Here is a 13,767-nt window from a genome sequence, read left to right on the forward strand (position 1 = left end):
TTCTTTTTTTTTTTTTTTAAAGATTTATTTATTTATTATATGTAAGTACACTGTAGCTGTCTTCAGACACTCCAGAAGAGGGCATCAGATCTTAAGGATGATTGTGAGCCACCATGTGGTTGCTGGGATTTGAACTCTGGACCTTTGGAAGAGCAGTCAGGTGCTCTTACCCGCTGAGCCATCTCACCAGCCCCCAAGTCAAGGTTTCTTAATGTTTCATTTCAGCAAGAAGTATATTTCTGTGGCTTTTCTATCTGCTGTATTGCTTTAAGGAAGAAATTCTAAACTTCATATACCTGGAATTTAGGTATTCAGATGATCATTTAGAGCTTGCCTTTTGCTTACTGCTTTTAGAACTCTCTTAAAATCAGTTAATTCAGTATGTTATAAATCTATAAATCTAAATAAAAATAAAATGAGATGTATGCTATAAACTTATTTGTTTAACCCTGCATTTTTTTCATCTACTGTTCTACAAGCTGATTACTTCATCCCTTTATTTTGGATTATTTAATGTTTACTTTTATTAATACACTTATTAATAAAGACGGGGCATCTTTTAGGCAGAACAGTGCCGAAAAATAGCTGCCAGCTTGCAGTCGCAGAGTCCTGAGCATCTCCTGCCTGTGCTAATCCAAGCCGCCCAGCTCTGTCGTGAAAAGCAGCATACAAAGGCAATAGAGCTGCTTCAGGTAAAGCCATTAAACTTACATGCTTAGTGAAGTGTCAGGTAGTTGAAGCTGTTTCATTGCTGGCGCATTATGCTATAACCACCCACAAACTAGTAGGTAATATACCACTGAGTTCCAGAGTCATGTTAGTTGATTTTTTTGTTTGTTTGTTTTTTTAAAGATTTATTTATTATATGTAAGTACACTGTAGCTGTCTTCAGACACTCCAGAAGAGGGCGTCAGATCTTGTTACAGATGGTTGTGAGCCACCATGTAGTTGCTGGGATTTGAACTCTGGACCTTCAGAAGAGCAGTCGGGTGCTCTTACCCACTGAGCCATCTCACCAGCCCATGTTAGTTGATTTTTAAGCTAGAACATTTTTTATATGTTGCATTATGTTAACTTGTGTGAATTCTGAAGAATACTTTTTCATCTGGAGATCCATTCAGCATGAATTAGGGGATTGAGCTTTAGGCTTACAATACTATGCTATGCTCCTGCCCCATTTCAGTGATTTTTTTTTGGGGGGGGGGGGTTCGAGACAGGGCTTCTCTGTGTAGCCCTTGCTGTCCTGGAACTCACTCTGTAGATCAGGCTGGCCTCGAACTCAGAAATGCACCTGCCTATGCCTCCTGAGTGCTGGGATTAAAGGCATGTGCCACCACCGCCCGGCTCAGTGATCTATTAATGCCTCTGAGGGTCCTAGTCCACATCATTAGTCAGGGAGGTACTGACTTGGTTTTGAGGATCCCAAGCCAGTTGTCTTTTTTTTTTTTTTTTTTTAGGTTTTTCGAGACTGGGTTTCTCTGTGTAGCCCTGGCTATCCTGGAACTCACTTTGTAGACCAGACTTTTTTTTTTTTTTTTTTTTAGGTTTTTCGAGACTGGGTTTCTCTGTGTAGCCCTGGCTATCCTGGAACTCACTTTGTAGACCAGACTGGCCTCGAACTCAGAAATCCGCCTGCCTCTGCCTCCCGAGTGATGGGATTAAAGGCGTGCGCCACCACACCCGGCTGCCAGTTGTCTTATTACATTATGTATTACACGAGTTTAGATGGTTGGGAGAATGGACAGGATAAAAATAGGACCACTCTGAGGGAAAGCTGCCCAGCAGGGACCCTGCTGAGAAGGTAGTACGATGAGCATCTCTTCAAAACAACAGAGTCTGAAGCCGGGCGTGGTGGCGCACGCCTTTAATCCCAGAACTTGGGAGGCAGAGGCAGGTGGATTTCTGAGTTTGAGGCCAGCCTGGTCTACAGAGTGAGTTCCAGGACAGCCAGGGCTACACAGAGAAACCCTGTCTCGGAAAAAGAAAAACAAAAACAAAAAAACCAAGAGAGTCTGGAGTATCTTCAGTATTTCCCTGTTAGGACTTTCTGCGGACGTGATATCATTACACCTACTTGGAGACCTTCCTGTAAAGCACTGGTGTTGAATAAAGTATCTCCCAAGGTGGTGCATGCCTTTGATCCCAACACCAAGGAGCCAGAGGCAGGAGGAGCTCTTGGGTTTCAGGCCAGCCAGGGTTGTACATAGAAACTTTGTCTTGGGGGTGGGGGTAGAGATTTTGACCTGAAAACAGAAGTTTAATACTTTAAGCTCAACTTTTAAAATCTTATACAGCCTAGATAAGTAATTGTAATCTCTTACAGTTGAATATATTTAATTTATGTGTTTTTAACCCACAACTAAAAAATATTTTAGGAATTTTCTGATCAACATCCAGAAAATGCAGCTGAAATCAAGCTTACCATGGCACAATTGAAAATTTCCCAAGGTATTAATATTTGATTTTAAATTCTTTATTCAGTGGTAAAATTTAGCTGTTGTTTCAAACATCCTAGACTGTAATCTTCAGCAGATTGAGTAGAAAGGAAGTTGGCCTTCCCTTGAGTTGGTCCTGTGTTAGAACAAGTCTCAGGCCTTAATGGTCCTTAGGAGCAGGAGCTTCGTTTGATGCACAGCACTGCCCTGCCTTTCCTAGGGTGTCTCACATAGATAGATGCCTGAGACTGTTCAAAGTGAGAAACGGGTCCCTTTGACTGTACTTTGCAGTGTCTTAGCTTGTTCCTTTTTCCTTTTTTTCTATACTTTGCTATGTACAGAAATTATGAGGTCTGATACATTTGATAGGCAACAGAAAACTGTGGGTTTTTTTTTTTTTTTAAATTAAGCTTGGTTATCTAGGATTGAGTTGTCCAGTGTGCTAGCTGCTATCTTCATGTATCTATTTTAAACTGACCAAAATTGAATGAAATTTACAGCTAGTCATAGAGCACTGACTATAATCCCTGCTCTCTGAAGGGTGAGGCAGGAGGATTGTGTGTTCAAAGCTAATGTGGGCTACTTTGTTTTCTGTCTCAGAAACAAAGTTTTAAGTTTCAGTTTCTCTGCTCTAGTAGATACATAGATATTGTAGAGCAGTACAGGGGAATGGAATGTGATAGCTGAGGGGCTCCTACCTCCTTCAGGTTGCCATCTGAAAAAGAAGTGGTGTCAATCAACAGCCTGGAGTTGCAAGACCAGCTCTGCCTTTAGTGACTCTGAGCTTTAGGAAAACATGGTTTCAGGCTTGAAGAGAGTACAGGGCCAAAGAGCTCATGCTGTGCTACATGGAGAGCGGAGATAGAATCCCTGACACTCACATAAAACACTGGCTGTGCCTGAAACTAGACAGGCAGATTCTAGGAGGTTGTTAACCGTGCAACTTAGCCAAAACAGCAAGCCTCTGTTTCAGTGGGAGACCCTGACTCCACAGTAAGAAGGAGGGGCTAAGAGGGGGACACCCCACATCTTCTCCATGCTCATGTACAGTCACATACATACTCAGCACGTGCACCACACTCTCAGCACACAAAACAGAGCCAAAAAAAAAAAAAAAAAAAAGATTTTTACAGGCCAACCCCTTAAGCAGTGAGCAGTGGGCACTCTATCCACTGTTCCCAGAGCTTATGTAGTAAGAGATATTGCAAAATATACCTGATGATCTCTTTCCCGAGGAATAGTGATAGGGAGTAAGTTTTCTTGTATTTTTTTCCACAATATGCTTTATTCATTAGTGGTGCTGATATTCTTCTTACTCTCCATAGGTAATATTTCCAAAGCTTGTCTAATCCTGAGAAGTATAGAGGAGCTGAAGCACAAGCCAGGCATGGTAAGTTTCTGTTTGCCTGTCTGCACTCGCCTTACATTCTCTTTCATTTGTACTGTTTCCTAATGTGTGATAAGGTAGCATAACAACAGTTATCTGGGGGGGCTGGTGAGATGGCTTAGTAGGTAAGAGCACCCGACTGCTCTTCCGAAGGTCCGGAGTTCAAATCCCAGCAACCACATGGTGGCTCATAAGTTATCTGGGATACATTTCATTCTGTGCTCTGGGAGTCAAATGAGTTACAGCTCATTTAGGCCCCACATTTCCCATAAAAGGCAGCCTCAATCGCAGATCTAAATATGGAATTTTTTTTTGCTAGATTGCTTATGTTATTGTTATTGTTTGGAGTTTTTGTTGTTTGTTTTTATTAAAACACCTGAAAAGTAGTGGTCAATAAATTTATTCAAATATTGCAGGTTTAAACCAGGCATGATGGCACACACCTTTAGTCCCAGCACTCAGGAGGCAGAGGCAGGCGGGTCTTTTGGAGTTTAAGTCCAGCCAGAGCTACAGAGAAACCCTGTCTCAAAGAGCCAGGTTTATAGAGCTCAAAACTGTGCAGGTTTACATAGCTGTGACAGTGTCTTTCCAGAACTCACTGGTTCGGTGGTAAAAGAACAAGATCTGTCTTCTTCCTGTTACTTTCCCCTAGTACAGCTGTGCACAGCTGGACATGGGGGCCATCTCCACAGTGCTCTCTCTCTTCATTCATAGTGTAAGGCTTGTGCTAGCGTTGTTGGGTTTTTGTTTTTGTTTTTGTTTTTGTTTTTTTTTGAAATTAGAATTGTACCATTATATGACTGAAAAATATGGCCTTTTGCTATTTAAAGAATTTATCCATTTCAAAAAAAAAAAAGTATCCATTTCATCTGAACTGTATTTCCATAGAAACTCTGCAAGAACTGCTTTATTATCTTCTTAATAACTACAGAATCTGATGCTGTTTACTTGACCTAATCAGTTTTCTGTTGCTATGATAAATTACTGATCAAAACCACTTTGGGAAGGCAAGAGTTCATTCATTTGGCTTATAGGTTACAGTAAACCAATAAATGATTGGCAGAAGCCTGGGGCCAGAACTGAAGCAGAGGCTGTGGGACACCATTTACGGGCTTGCTCCAGGACCATAGTCAGCTCCATTGTTCCTGTCTTGTCCAGGACCACTTGCCCAGCGATGGCACCACTCACAGTGGGCTAGGTCAATCAGCAACTAAGAACATGCCCACGGAGCAGCCCTGGGCCAGTCTGATAGGAGCAGTTCCTCAGCTGAGGTTCCTGCTTCCTGGTGTGTCAAGCTAACATCTAAGATAGTTATCACGTGTGTTGTCTCCCTCTGACCACGCTGGCCAGACTGCCTCAGCTACACCAAGGGCTCTCAAAAATGCACCCTTTTTCTCTTCCGTGTCCTTCTGTTGCCCCACATATTCACCGGGTAAGCTTTTGGCAGCTTAGACCACAGGTATCTATCTCATTTCAGTTGAGCAGCGCTGGAAGCTTCCCCATCACACTCTTGCCTGTCTGGCAGTAGGTTGTCTAAATGTATCAAATGCTCATTTCTCATGTTCAGGTTTTATCAAACTGATACTGCTTTAGAAGAAGGACTATTATAGATAAATGGATTCTTATTTGGAAAAGGCTAAGTACTTCTAGACTAAGTACTTCTAGAAATTATGTTCTCTAAAAGGATTAAAGTTCATGGGGAATTAAGGACTGGCAGAGATCCCATTCATCTGTATTCATTCTTTAGTTTTGTTTGTTTGTTTGTTTGTTTTGTTTTGTTTGTTTGTTTTTCGAGACAGGGTTTCTTTGTATAGCCCTGGCTGTCCTGGAACTCACTTTGTAGACCAGGCTGTCCTCGAACTCAGAAATGCGCCTGCCTCTGCCTCCCAAGTGCTGGGATTAAAGGCGTGCGCCACCACGCCTGGCTGTATTCTTAATTTTTTTTTTTTTTTTAAGATTTATTTATTTATTATATGTAAGTACACTGTAGCTGTCTTCAGACACTCCAGAAGAGGGCATCAGATCTTGTTACGGATGGTTGTGAGCCACCATGTGGTTGCTGGGATTCGAACTCTGGACCTTCGGAAGAGCAGTCGGGTGCTCTTACCTGCTGAGCCATCTCATCAGCCCTGTATTTTTAATTTTTAAAATCTATGTTCTGAGGATGCTGGGAAGATGGACGAGCACTGACTGCTCTTCCAGAGGTCCTGAGTTCAGTTCTCAGCAATCACATGGTGGCTCACAACCATCTGTAATGAGATCTGATGCCCTCTTCTGGTGTGTCTAAAGACAACTACAGTGTACTCTAAATAAAATTAAAAAAAAAAAAAAAGTGTGGTTTTTTTAAAAAAAAAAAAAAAGCTATGCTTTGAGAGTGAAGGAAGAGTCTTGTTCATTGACTTTGTTCGCGTGTTCTTTGCTGCACAGGTATCCGCATTGGTGACTATGTACAGCCACGAGGAAGATATTGATAGTGCCATTGAAGTCTTCACACAGGCTATCCAGTGGTATCAGAGCCATCAGGTAAAGGAGTGGAGCAAAGTATTATAAGGGCATACTTTTCCATCAATAATAAAGTGTTCTACTGAACCAAAAATGTCAGAGAACTAAAATATTGAGTCACTATTTAAAATTTGGAAGGCTACTTAGACTTAATTTCTATAGAAGTATGCCAGGTTCAAATAAAATTGTTATACATAAGGTATAGCTGCAAGATGAAACAAAACAGCTCATTTGTATTTTTAGAAGCTCTTTCCTGTATATGTGTATGTGCATGCATGTATACACTCAAGATATCATGATATAATAAATTATTGGTAAGGATCTAAGAGCCAGTGGGTAGCTAGTCTTTAGAAGAGCAGTGTATGGGATGACCAGCATGTCTTATCTAATAGAAGCATCTTCATTTTTTCCAGTATCAATCTCTGCGTGGGTAGTATCAGCTCTACCATACATACAGACATGTTATATTTACACGGTTATTAGCTGTTAGCAGTAGGAGGACATCAGTGTTCTGGAAATTATTACATTGAATTAATGTTTGAGACTATGCTGTATCATTAAGGTTTGAGTCTAGGAGAATGTTGTGTTGTTTGGTTGGGAGCTGCTGCTGCTGCTAGAGCCAGAAGCACATGAGGCTTCCTGGGCTAGTGCTCCACTAGCCCTGCATTCCCAGCTTGTAGAAATCTGTAGGTGACCCAGACAGAAATGGGTTATGTCTGGTTCCATAAACTGATAACTTGTTCTTTCATATACTAAGATAAAGAATTTAGTAAACAGATCCATTTTAAAGGGCCTTTAGTAAGTAGGACTTCACTCACAAGCTAGATATTTAGCTTAAAACTTTGCTATTTTATTTTGTTTTGTTGAACCTGTAGCCCAAATCCCCTGCTCATTTGTCCTTGATAAGAGAAGCTGCAAACTTCAAGCTCAAATATGGCCGGAAGAAGGAGGCAATCAGTGACCTAGAACAGCTGTGGAAGTAAGCTCTGGGCAATCCTGTGGAATCCATACCTTGTTCCCGTCGTGGGGGTGATGGGGGATCCCCTTGTTTATGTTAGTGGTGATTTTATAAACTGTTTATTAACTTTTTTATTTCTTCTTTCAGACAGAATTCAAAAGATATTCACACCCTAGCCCAGCTTATTTCCGCGTACTCGCTTGTGGACCCAGAGAAGGCGAAGGCGTATCCTCTGGGGCACCAGAGCTCCGCTAGTACTTGGATTTCATGCAGACATTCTTCTGTTAGAAATTTCAACTCATAGACTTGCTTCCACTTAGTGAGAGCAAAATTTACAATTATGTATCAGTGATGAAGTGGAGGAGGGGTCACATACCTGTACATTGCTAACAGTGCTGATAAGATTCACAGGCAGGGCATGGTAGCATGTTTCTGCAAGCCTAGCACTTGGGAGGCAGGAGCAGGAGAATTAGGTTATCCTTGGCTGGATAGTGAGTTCAATACTAACTTGGACTTGAAGAAGAAATTAAATATCCTAGTTGAAGAGTTTGGGTTCAAAGTGCTACACAAATCAGGCCATAGTTAGGAAATACCTGGAACTACATCACTGAGGTAAGGCATAGATGATTAGTTTTCCCTTCAGAATATATACTGTGTATTTGATGTGACTTGTTATTTTATAGGAGATTTGAAGAGTATTTTTGCTGTTGATAAAGGCCATCAGGAAAGAGTATTTTTCTGTTAGCAAACGTGTTGATAGATACAAATGTATGTTGTGTTCCTGAACACCTGTCTTACTCCAGTCTTAGTAAACACCTGCCCTCATCGGATAGTATGTCTCTAAAAGTAGATGTTGAGGCTCTTGAAAATTCTCCTGGTGCTACCTACATTCGGAAGAAGGGTGGAAAAGTTACTGGAGATAATCAACCAAAGGAACAAGGGTAATGTTTTTCTAATTCCAAGTCTATAAACACACACACACACACACACTTTTGAGTGCTAGGATTAAAAATGAATGTCACTATATCCAGAAGAAGAAAAAAAAATACATTTCAACAGCAGTTGGAGTGGAGGTATCATGTGAGATTTGCTGGGATTGTAGCAGGTGGGATGGTTAGAAGAATGCTGTCAGGCTGGTTGAGAGAAAGACATGATGCTTCATTCTTGTGGAATGCACTTTTGCCACCTTCAGTCTTAGTTCAGTGATTAATAGTTCTCTGTTGTATCGGATGTGACATATACAAAGAGATATTTTGTTTTCTTACTGTAGCTTTCAGAGTGCTTAATAATTAAAGTATTTTCTTGAGTTCTTGGTACCTGCTAAGTCCCTGCTTTTTCTTTTTTGCCAATGTACTTAGTAAACTGCTTTACTGATTTCAAAAAGTAACAAATTTGTAAGATTCAAAATTTGAAAAATGAGGCTAGGGTATAGTTCAGTCTTAGAACACTTGCTTGGTTTTTAGGAGGCCTTGTTTTTGATCCCTTGAACCATCAAAATACATTTGGTTTTAGAGAAAAAAAAAAAAGTAACTGGACATGGTGTCAGCAAACTATAACAAAACACTTAGAGCACGAAGCAGCAGCATCCCTCATTCAAGGACAGCCTTCTCTACATAGTGAGCCAGGTGTGGTGGTACTCGCTTGTATTTATTACCAACCAGTATGTGGGAGACAGAGGCAGGAGGATCAACTAAAGGCCAGACTTGACTATGTGAGACATGTTTTTAAGGGAAAACAAAAACAGGTTAGGTATGCCTGTAATCCCAGCAGTAGGAAGGCAGAGACAGGGGACCTTTGTGAGTCAAGACTGGCCTGATCTACATAGTTCCAAGCCAGTTTGGGCTGCAAAGTGAGACCTTATCTCTAAAAAGAAGTGCAAAATAAGTAAGGAGTGTCCCTTCTCCCATCCATCCTCCTCCCTTCTAGGGCCATGACCAATGTAACTTGATCTCTCTGTCCTACTAAAAGATTACCTGTGTATGTTCTGTAGCAAAGAGCTTCTTGATTTTCAAATTCTTGCCAAACAGTTACTCACTAAAGCATGGGAGGTTTCTGTTTGTATAATAACTGTAATAGACCTCTGGTACTTTAAGATACTTTATATACTGCTCACACTACTTAGAGGATACTTTGGTAATTTAGGCATGATAGCTCTTTTCAAAGAATAGGTAATATTTATATTGTAAAAAGTTTTATATTATACTTAATGTATATTATCTCAATAATGATGATCCTCAATTTCTTTTTAGACAGGGAGATTTGAAAAAGAAGAAGAAGAAAAAGAAAGGTAAGACTTTGAAGAAAAATTAGATTTCTGTGTTGAGATAGTCCAGGCTGACCTCAAACTCAAGGCAATCCTCCTGCATCAGCCTCCCAAGTGCTCAAACCACAAGTGTGCATCACCATACCTGGCTTTAGATTCTTTTTTTCAACAATAAAAATAGTGTATTCCTAATAGAACTCTCTGGACCTAAAAATGCTATGCTATTATGGTATTTTCAAACACTGACTTTTATCTTGCCTGGAACTAACATTTTCATTACATTAGTGTTCCCTTAAGAGCTTATCTAAATTCAGAGTGCTGCTGTCTGTTAGGGTTTCCGTTAGTGTAAAGAGACACCATGACCAAGGCAACTGTATAAAGGCAAACATTTGGGCTGGAGAGATGTCTCAGGAGTTAAGAGCACTGACTGCTCTTCCAGAGGTCCTGAGTTCAATTCCCAGCAACCACATGGTGGCTCATAACCATCTGTAATGGGGATCTGATGCTCTCTTCTGGGGTGTCTGATGACAGAGACAGTGTATTCACATACATAAGATAAATAAACCTTTGGGGCTGGCAAGATGGCTCAGCAGGTAAGAGCACTGACTGCTCTTCTGAAGGTCCTGAGTTCAAATCCCAGCAACCAGATGGTGGCTCACAACCACCCTTAAGGAGATCTGATGTCCTCTTCTGGCACATCTTAAGACAGCTAAAGTGTACTTATGTATTATAATAATAATAATAAATAATTACAAAAATTAATAAATTAATTTTTTTTAAAGGCAAACATTTAATTGGGGCTGCCTTAAAGTTTCAGAGGATTAGTTCATTGTCATTATGGTGGAAAATGTGGCAGTATGCAGACCTGGTGCTAGAGGAGCCAAGAGTTGTCCATATTGATTTGAAGGTCACTAGGAGAAGACTGTCTTCCATAGGCAGCCAGCAAGAGGCTCTGGCTCTTGCCAGGCGGGAGCGTATTTATAAGACTTCAAAGCTCCACCTCCCCAGTGACACTTCTCTAACAAGACCACACCTCCAGTTTCAGTTGTGTTATTTATTCCAAGCCATGAAGACACTATTTAGACAATTTTGAAACTGTTCTAGGTGTATTTCTCACTTATCAATTATTTCTAGGAAAACTGCCTAAGAATTATGACCCAAAAGTTACCCCTGATCCAGAAAGATGGCTACCAATGCGAGAGCGCTCTTATTACCGAGGAAGAAAGAAGGGTAAAAAGAAGGACCAGATTGGAAAAGGAACACAGGGAGCGACTGCAGGAGCCTCGTCCGAACTGTAAGTTGTGGCTGCAAAACAGTAGTCTCAGAATGCAGTTCATCCTGGAGGCTGATTCAGGTCTTAAGACTTCCTAATATGCTGTGTGAGAAATACAGTTCTCCTCCCTTGATAAGGATTGCAGTATGTGAAAGGAAGAAAATACACTGATTTTATAGCAAGCACTATAACTATGTGATTATAGTGTTTAAAGGTATTGTAGGAGCTGTGGGGATGAGGGAGGGAGAGAGCTCTTTCCCTGGGTTTAACCACTAGTCCTACAACCCACCAAACAGCCTAACAAGTAATTACACTTACTTTAGAAACTAAAGAATAAAAAAAAAAAAAAAAAAAAAAACCAAAAAACTAAAGATAATGACTCATTTAAATGTGAATTTAATTGAAATAAAATGTGAACTATTTCTACATAGAATTATAAGTCATTTAAAGCTGATTTTCTAAACTTACAACATTTGGCATGTAGCTTATATTACACTTTCTTTAGGTATAAAATGGTTTAAAATATTCAAGAGAGTCATGGATAGAGATATGGTACATTCATCCTTAAAACATGTGGGAAACTATTAGGTATGGAAAGTGAAATCCATGCACATACATGCTTACACCTTCTCCTGTATTACATTTCTAAATGACTAAAACCTTTCTGGTTGATGATTTCAGGGATGCCAGTAAAACCGTGAACAGCCCACCCACCTCCCCGAGACCCGGCAGTGCAGCAACGTTATCGTCCTCTGCAAGTAACATTGTACCCCCAAGACACCAGAAACCCGCAGGCGCCCCAGCAACCAAAAAGAAACAGCAACAGAAAAAGAAGAAAGGAGGGAAAAGTGGCTGGTGATAACAGGGTGTTCTTAATCAGTGTCAGTGACATTAGGAACATAATAAAGGTAACACAGCAGGAAGCACAGAGCTCCCTCCTCCATCCCCACAGTCCTGAAATGATTTCTTACACTTCAGATGGGAAGACATCCTCCTCAGACTGCCTCATCAAATTGGCCTGCTTATACCAAACAGCTTTACAGGGAGCAGCCTGAAGATGGCAGCACACAGCACGCTATCTAAGGTTTCCCGGGTTTCTCCTCTTTCAACTAGTGTGCAGACACATGTTCCTATCACGTCAGTCTCACCTAAATTATGTCTTACAAGGCTAAAAGTAGAATCTTCCGAGCATTCCAAGTATGTGTTTAGAACTATCATGTGATGAAAAGGGATCTTAATAACTGAGTGGCCAGAAACTCACCGTCTAAAATAATCTTAACCATAAATTCTGTCCTGTGGTACTGGAATTGGGACTCTTTCATGTGTGTGTCTATTTGTGCACATCTGACTCCTTTGTACCTTTGTTGTTTCCATTTTCAGATTATGTTAACATGCTGATTTAGTTCACTGAGGACCTCAAACAATGCATCAGTGTTCCACGTAGTTGACTCAGCCCCAGTGTGCTGAGGGCTTGGGTTTGGCCTGCTCAGTCAGAACACTTAATGGCTACTATCAAGAACATAAACTTTGACCTCTTTCTCTTAAAGAGGAAACAGTATCAGGCGGTATTGAAAGTCACGAGAGCATTTGGCCCCATTAATAATCAGATGTCTCCCCTTTCTGGTTATGGGACATGACCTTCGTTACCATTTTCGAAGTAATGTGGTCTGCGGTCATTTTGTGGTGTAAATGTTGCTCTTGTCTTTCATTGCTAGCAGGTCACTTTCACACTCAGCAGTTGTGAGACATACATGGGTTCCTCCCCATGCTTAGTATTCATTTATGTCACCTGAGAGATCATATTTCACACCTATATTCCTGTGATGAGATTATTCTGGTCTTGTTAATAAAAGTGCTGCCGTGTTTGAGCATTATCTATTGACACTTCTTCAGTGGGTTTTTACAAGGCTTTCCTGCTCTGTGGGATTAGAAATAGGGGCTACTATTCTGTTCAGCATAATCAGTATCTACAATGTCTAAGAGGGATGGATCTACATTGCTCTCTAGAGGACTGAATACTCTTACAGGAATAATTGATTCCGTTACATCTCCTTTGCTTAAGGATTTTTTTTTTTTTTATGTTGACCAATAGAATCTTGATATTCTAAACTTTTGAGAATTTTGGTCTAAGACATCATGGTGAAATACATACATAGTCCTCTTAGTTGGCATTACTAGCAGTACTTGATACAGTCATTGCTAAGCCACAGAAAACTCATTTCAAATAAGTTATTTATCTAAACTTCATCTGTATTAACATTCTAGTAATTATTTGGGGGAAGTCTTTCACTGGTTCAGTGTGTGTGTGTGTGTACTCACCTACGCATGCACATTAATAAGCAATGTGAAAAACATCCATTCACTGTGTCACATTTTGAAATAAATTTTAAAATAAACTCGGCGAATGTGAATAATGATGTTTTGGGTATTGGCACTTTATGAAGGACTTCCTTATTAATATATCTGAGAACTTTCTTTTAAGGTGACTAAAATTGTCTCCTGCCCCTCCTAGCAAAACTTCAAATCTAGTGGGATTGGGAGAACTCAGTTTAAAAAAGTCAAAAATTGCTGGGCGTGGTGGTGCACGCCTTTAATCCCAGCACTTGGGAGGCAGAGACAGGCGAATTTCTGAGTTCGAGGCCAGCCTGGTCTACAAAGTGAGTTCCAGGACAGCCAGGACTACATAGAGAAACCTTGTCTCCAAAAAAACAAACAAAAATATCCTGTTGCTCAAGCCTTCTGGGACTCGCCGTCACTCCATTACTGGCGTATTTGGAATATCTAACAAAAGAAACTCCGTGTAGGAACTGTATTTTTCCCTGTGGTGGGGGAAGAAAGGTCTCACCATGCTAGCCTGGCCTTAAACTCCCTGTAGCTTCAGTCTGAGCTTAAGCTCTGTTTTCTCAGCGGCCCAGTGCTAAGATCCAGGCAGGAGACAACCATCTCCTA

General features: G+C 40.6%; 1 protein-coding gene across 1 annotated transcript in view; it reads left to right on the forward strand.

Annotated features, from left to right (window-relative positions):
* Srp72 (signal recognition particle 72) overlaps positions 1-13,228 on the forward strand; it is a 27,626-nt gene extending 14,398 nt beyond the window's left edge. The window contains exons 10-19 of the mRNA XM_021211315.2: positions 564-692; positions 2,376-2,448; positions 3,761-3,825; positions 6,250-6,345; positions 7,200-7,303; positions 7,430-7,507; positions 8,086-8,223; positions 9,532-9,569; positions 10,680-10,839; positions 11,500-13,228. Coding sequence (XP_021066974.1) covers positions 564-692; positions 2,376-2,448; positions 3,761-3,825; positions 6,250-6,345; positions 7,200-7,303; positions 7,430-7,507; positions 8,086-8,223; positions 9,532-9,569; positions 10,680-10,839; positions 11,500-11,677 — 1,059 coding nt within the window. The 3' untranslated portion in view covers positions 11,678-13,228. The remainder of the gene's footprint in view (positions 1-563; positions 693-2,375; positions 2,449-3,760; positions 3,826-6,249; positions 6,346-7,199; positions 7,304-7,429; positions 7,508-8,085; positions 8,224-9,531; positions 9,570-10,679; positions 10,840-11,499) is intronic.
* The last annotated feature ends 539 nt before the right edge of the window (positions 13,229-13,767 follow it).

Source organism: Mus pahari, chromosome 13 (assembly GCF_900095145.1).
Source record: "Mus pahari chromosome 13, PAHARI_EIJ_v1.1, whole genome shotgun sequence".
NCBI classification, from domain to species: domain Eukaryota; kingdom Metazoa; phylum Chordata; class Mammalia; order Rodentia; family Muridae; genus Mus; species Mus pahari.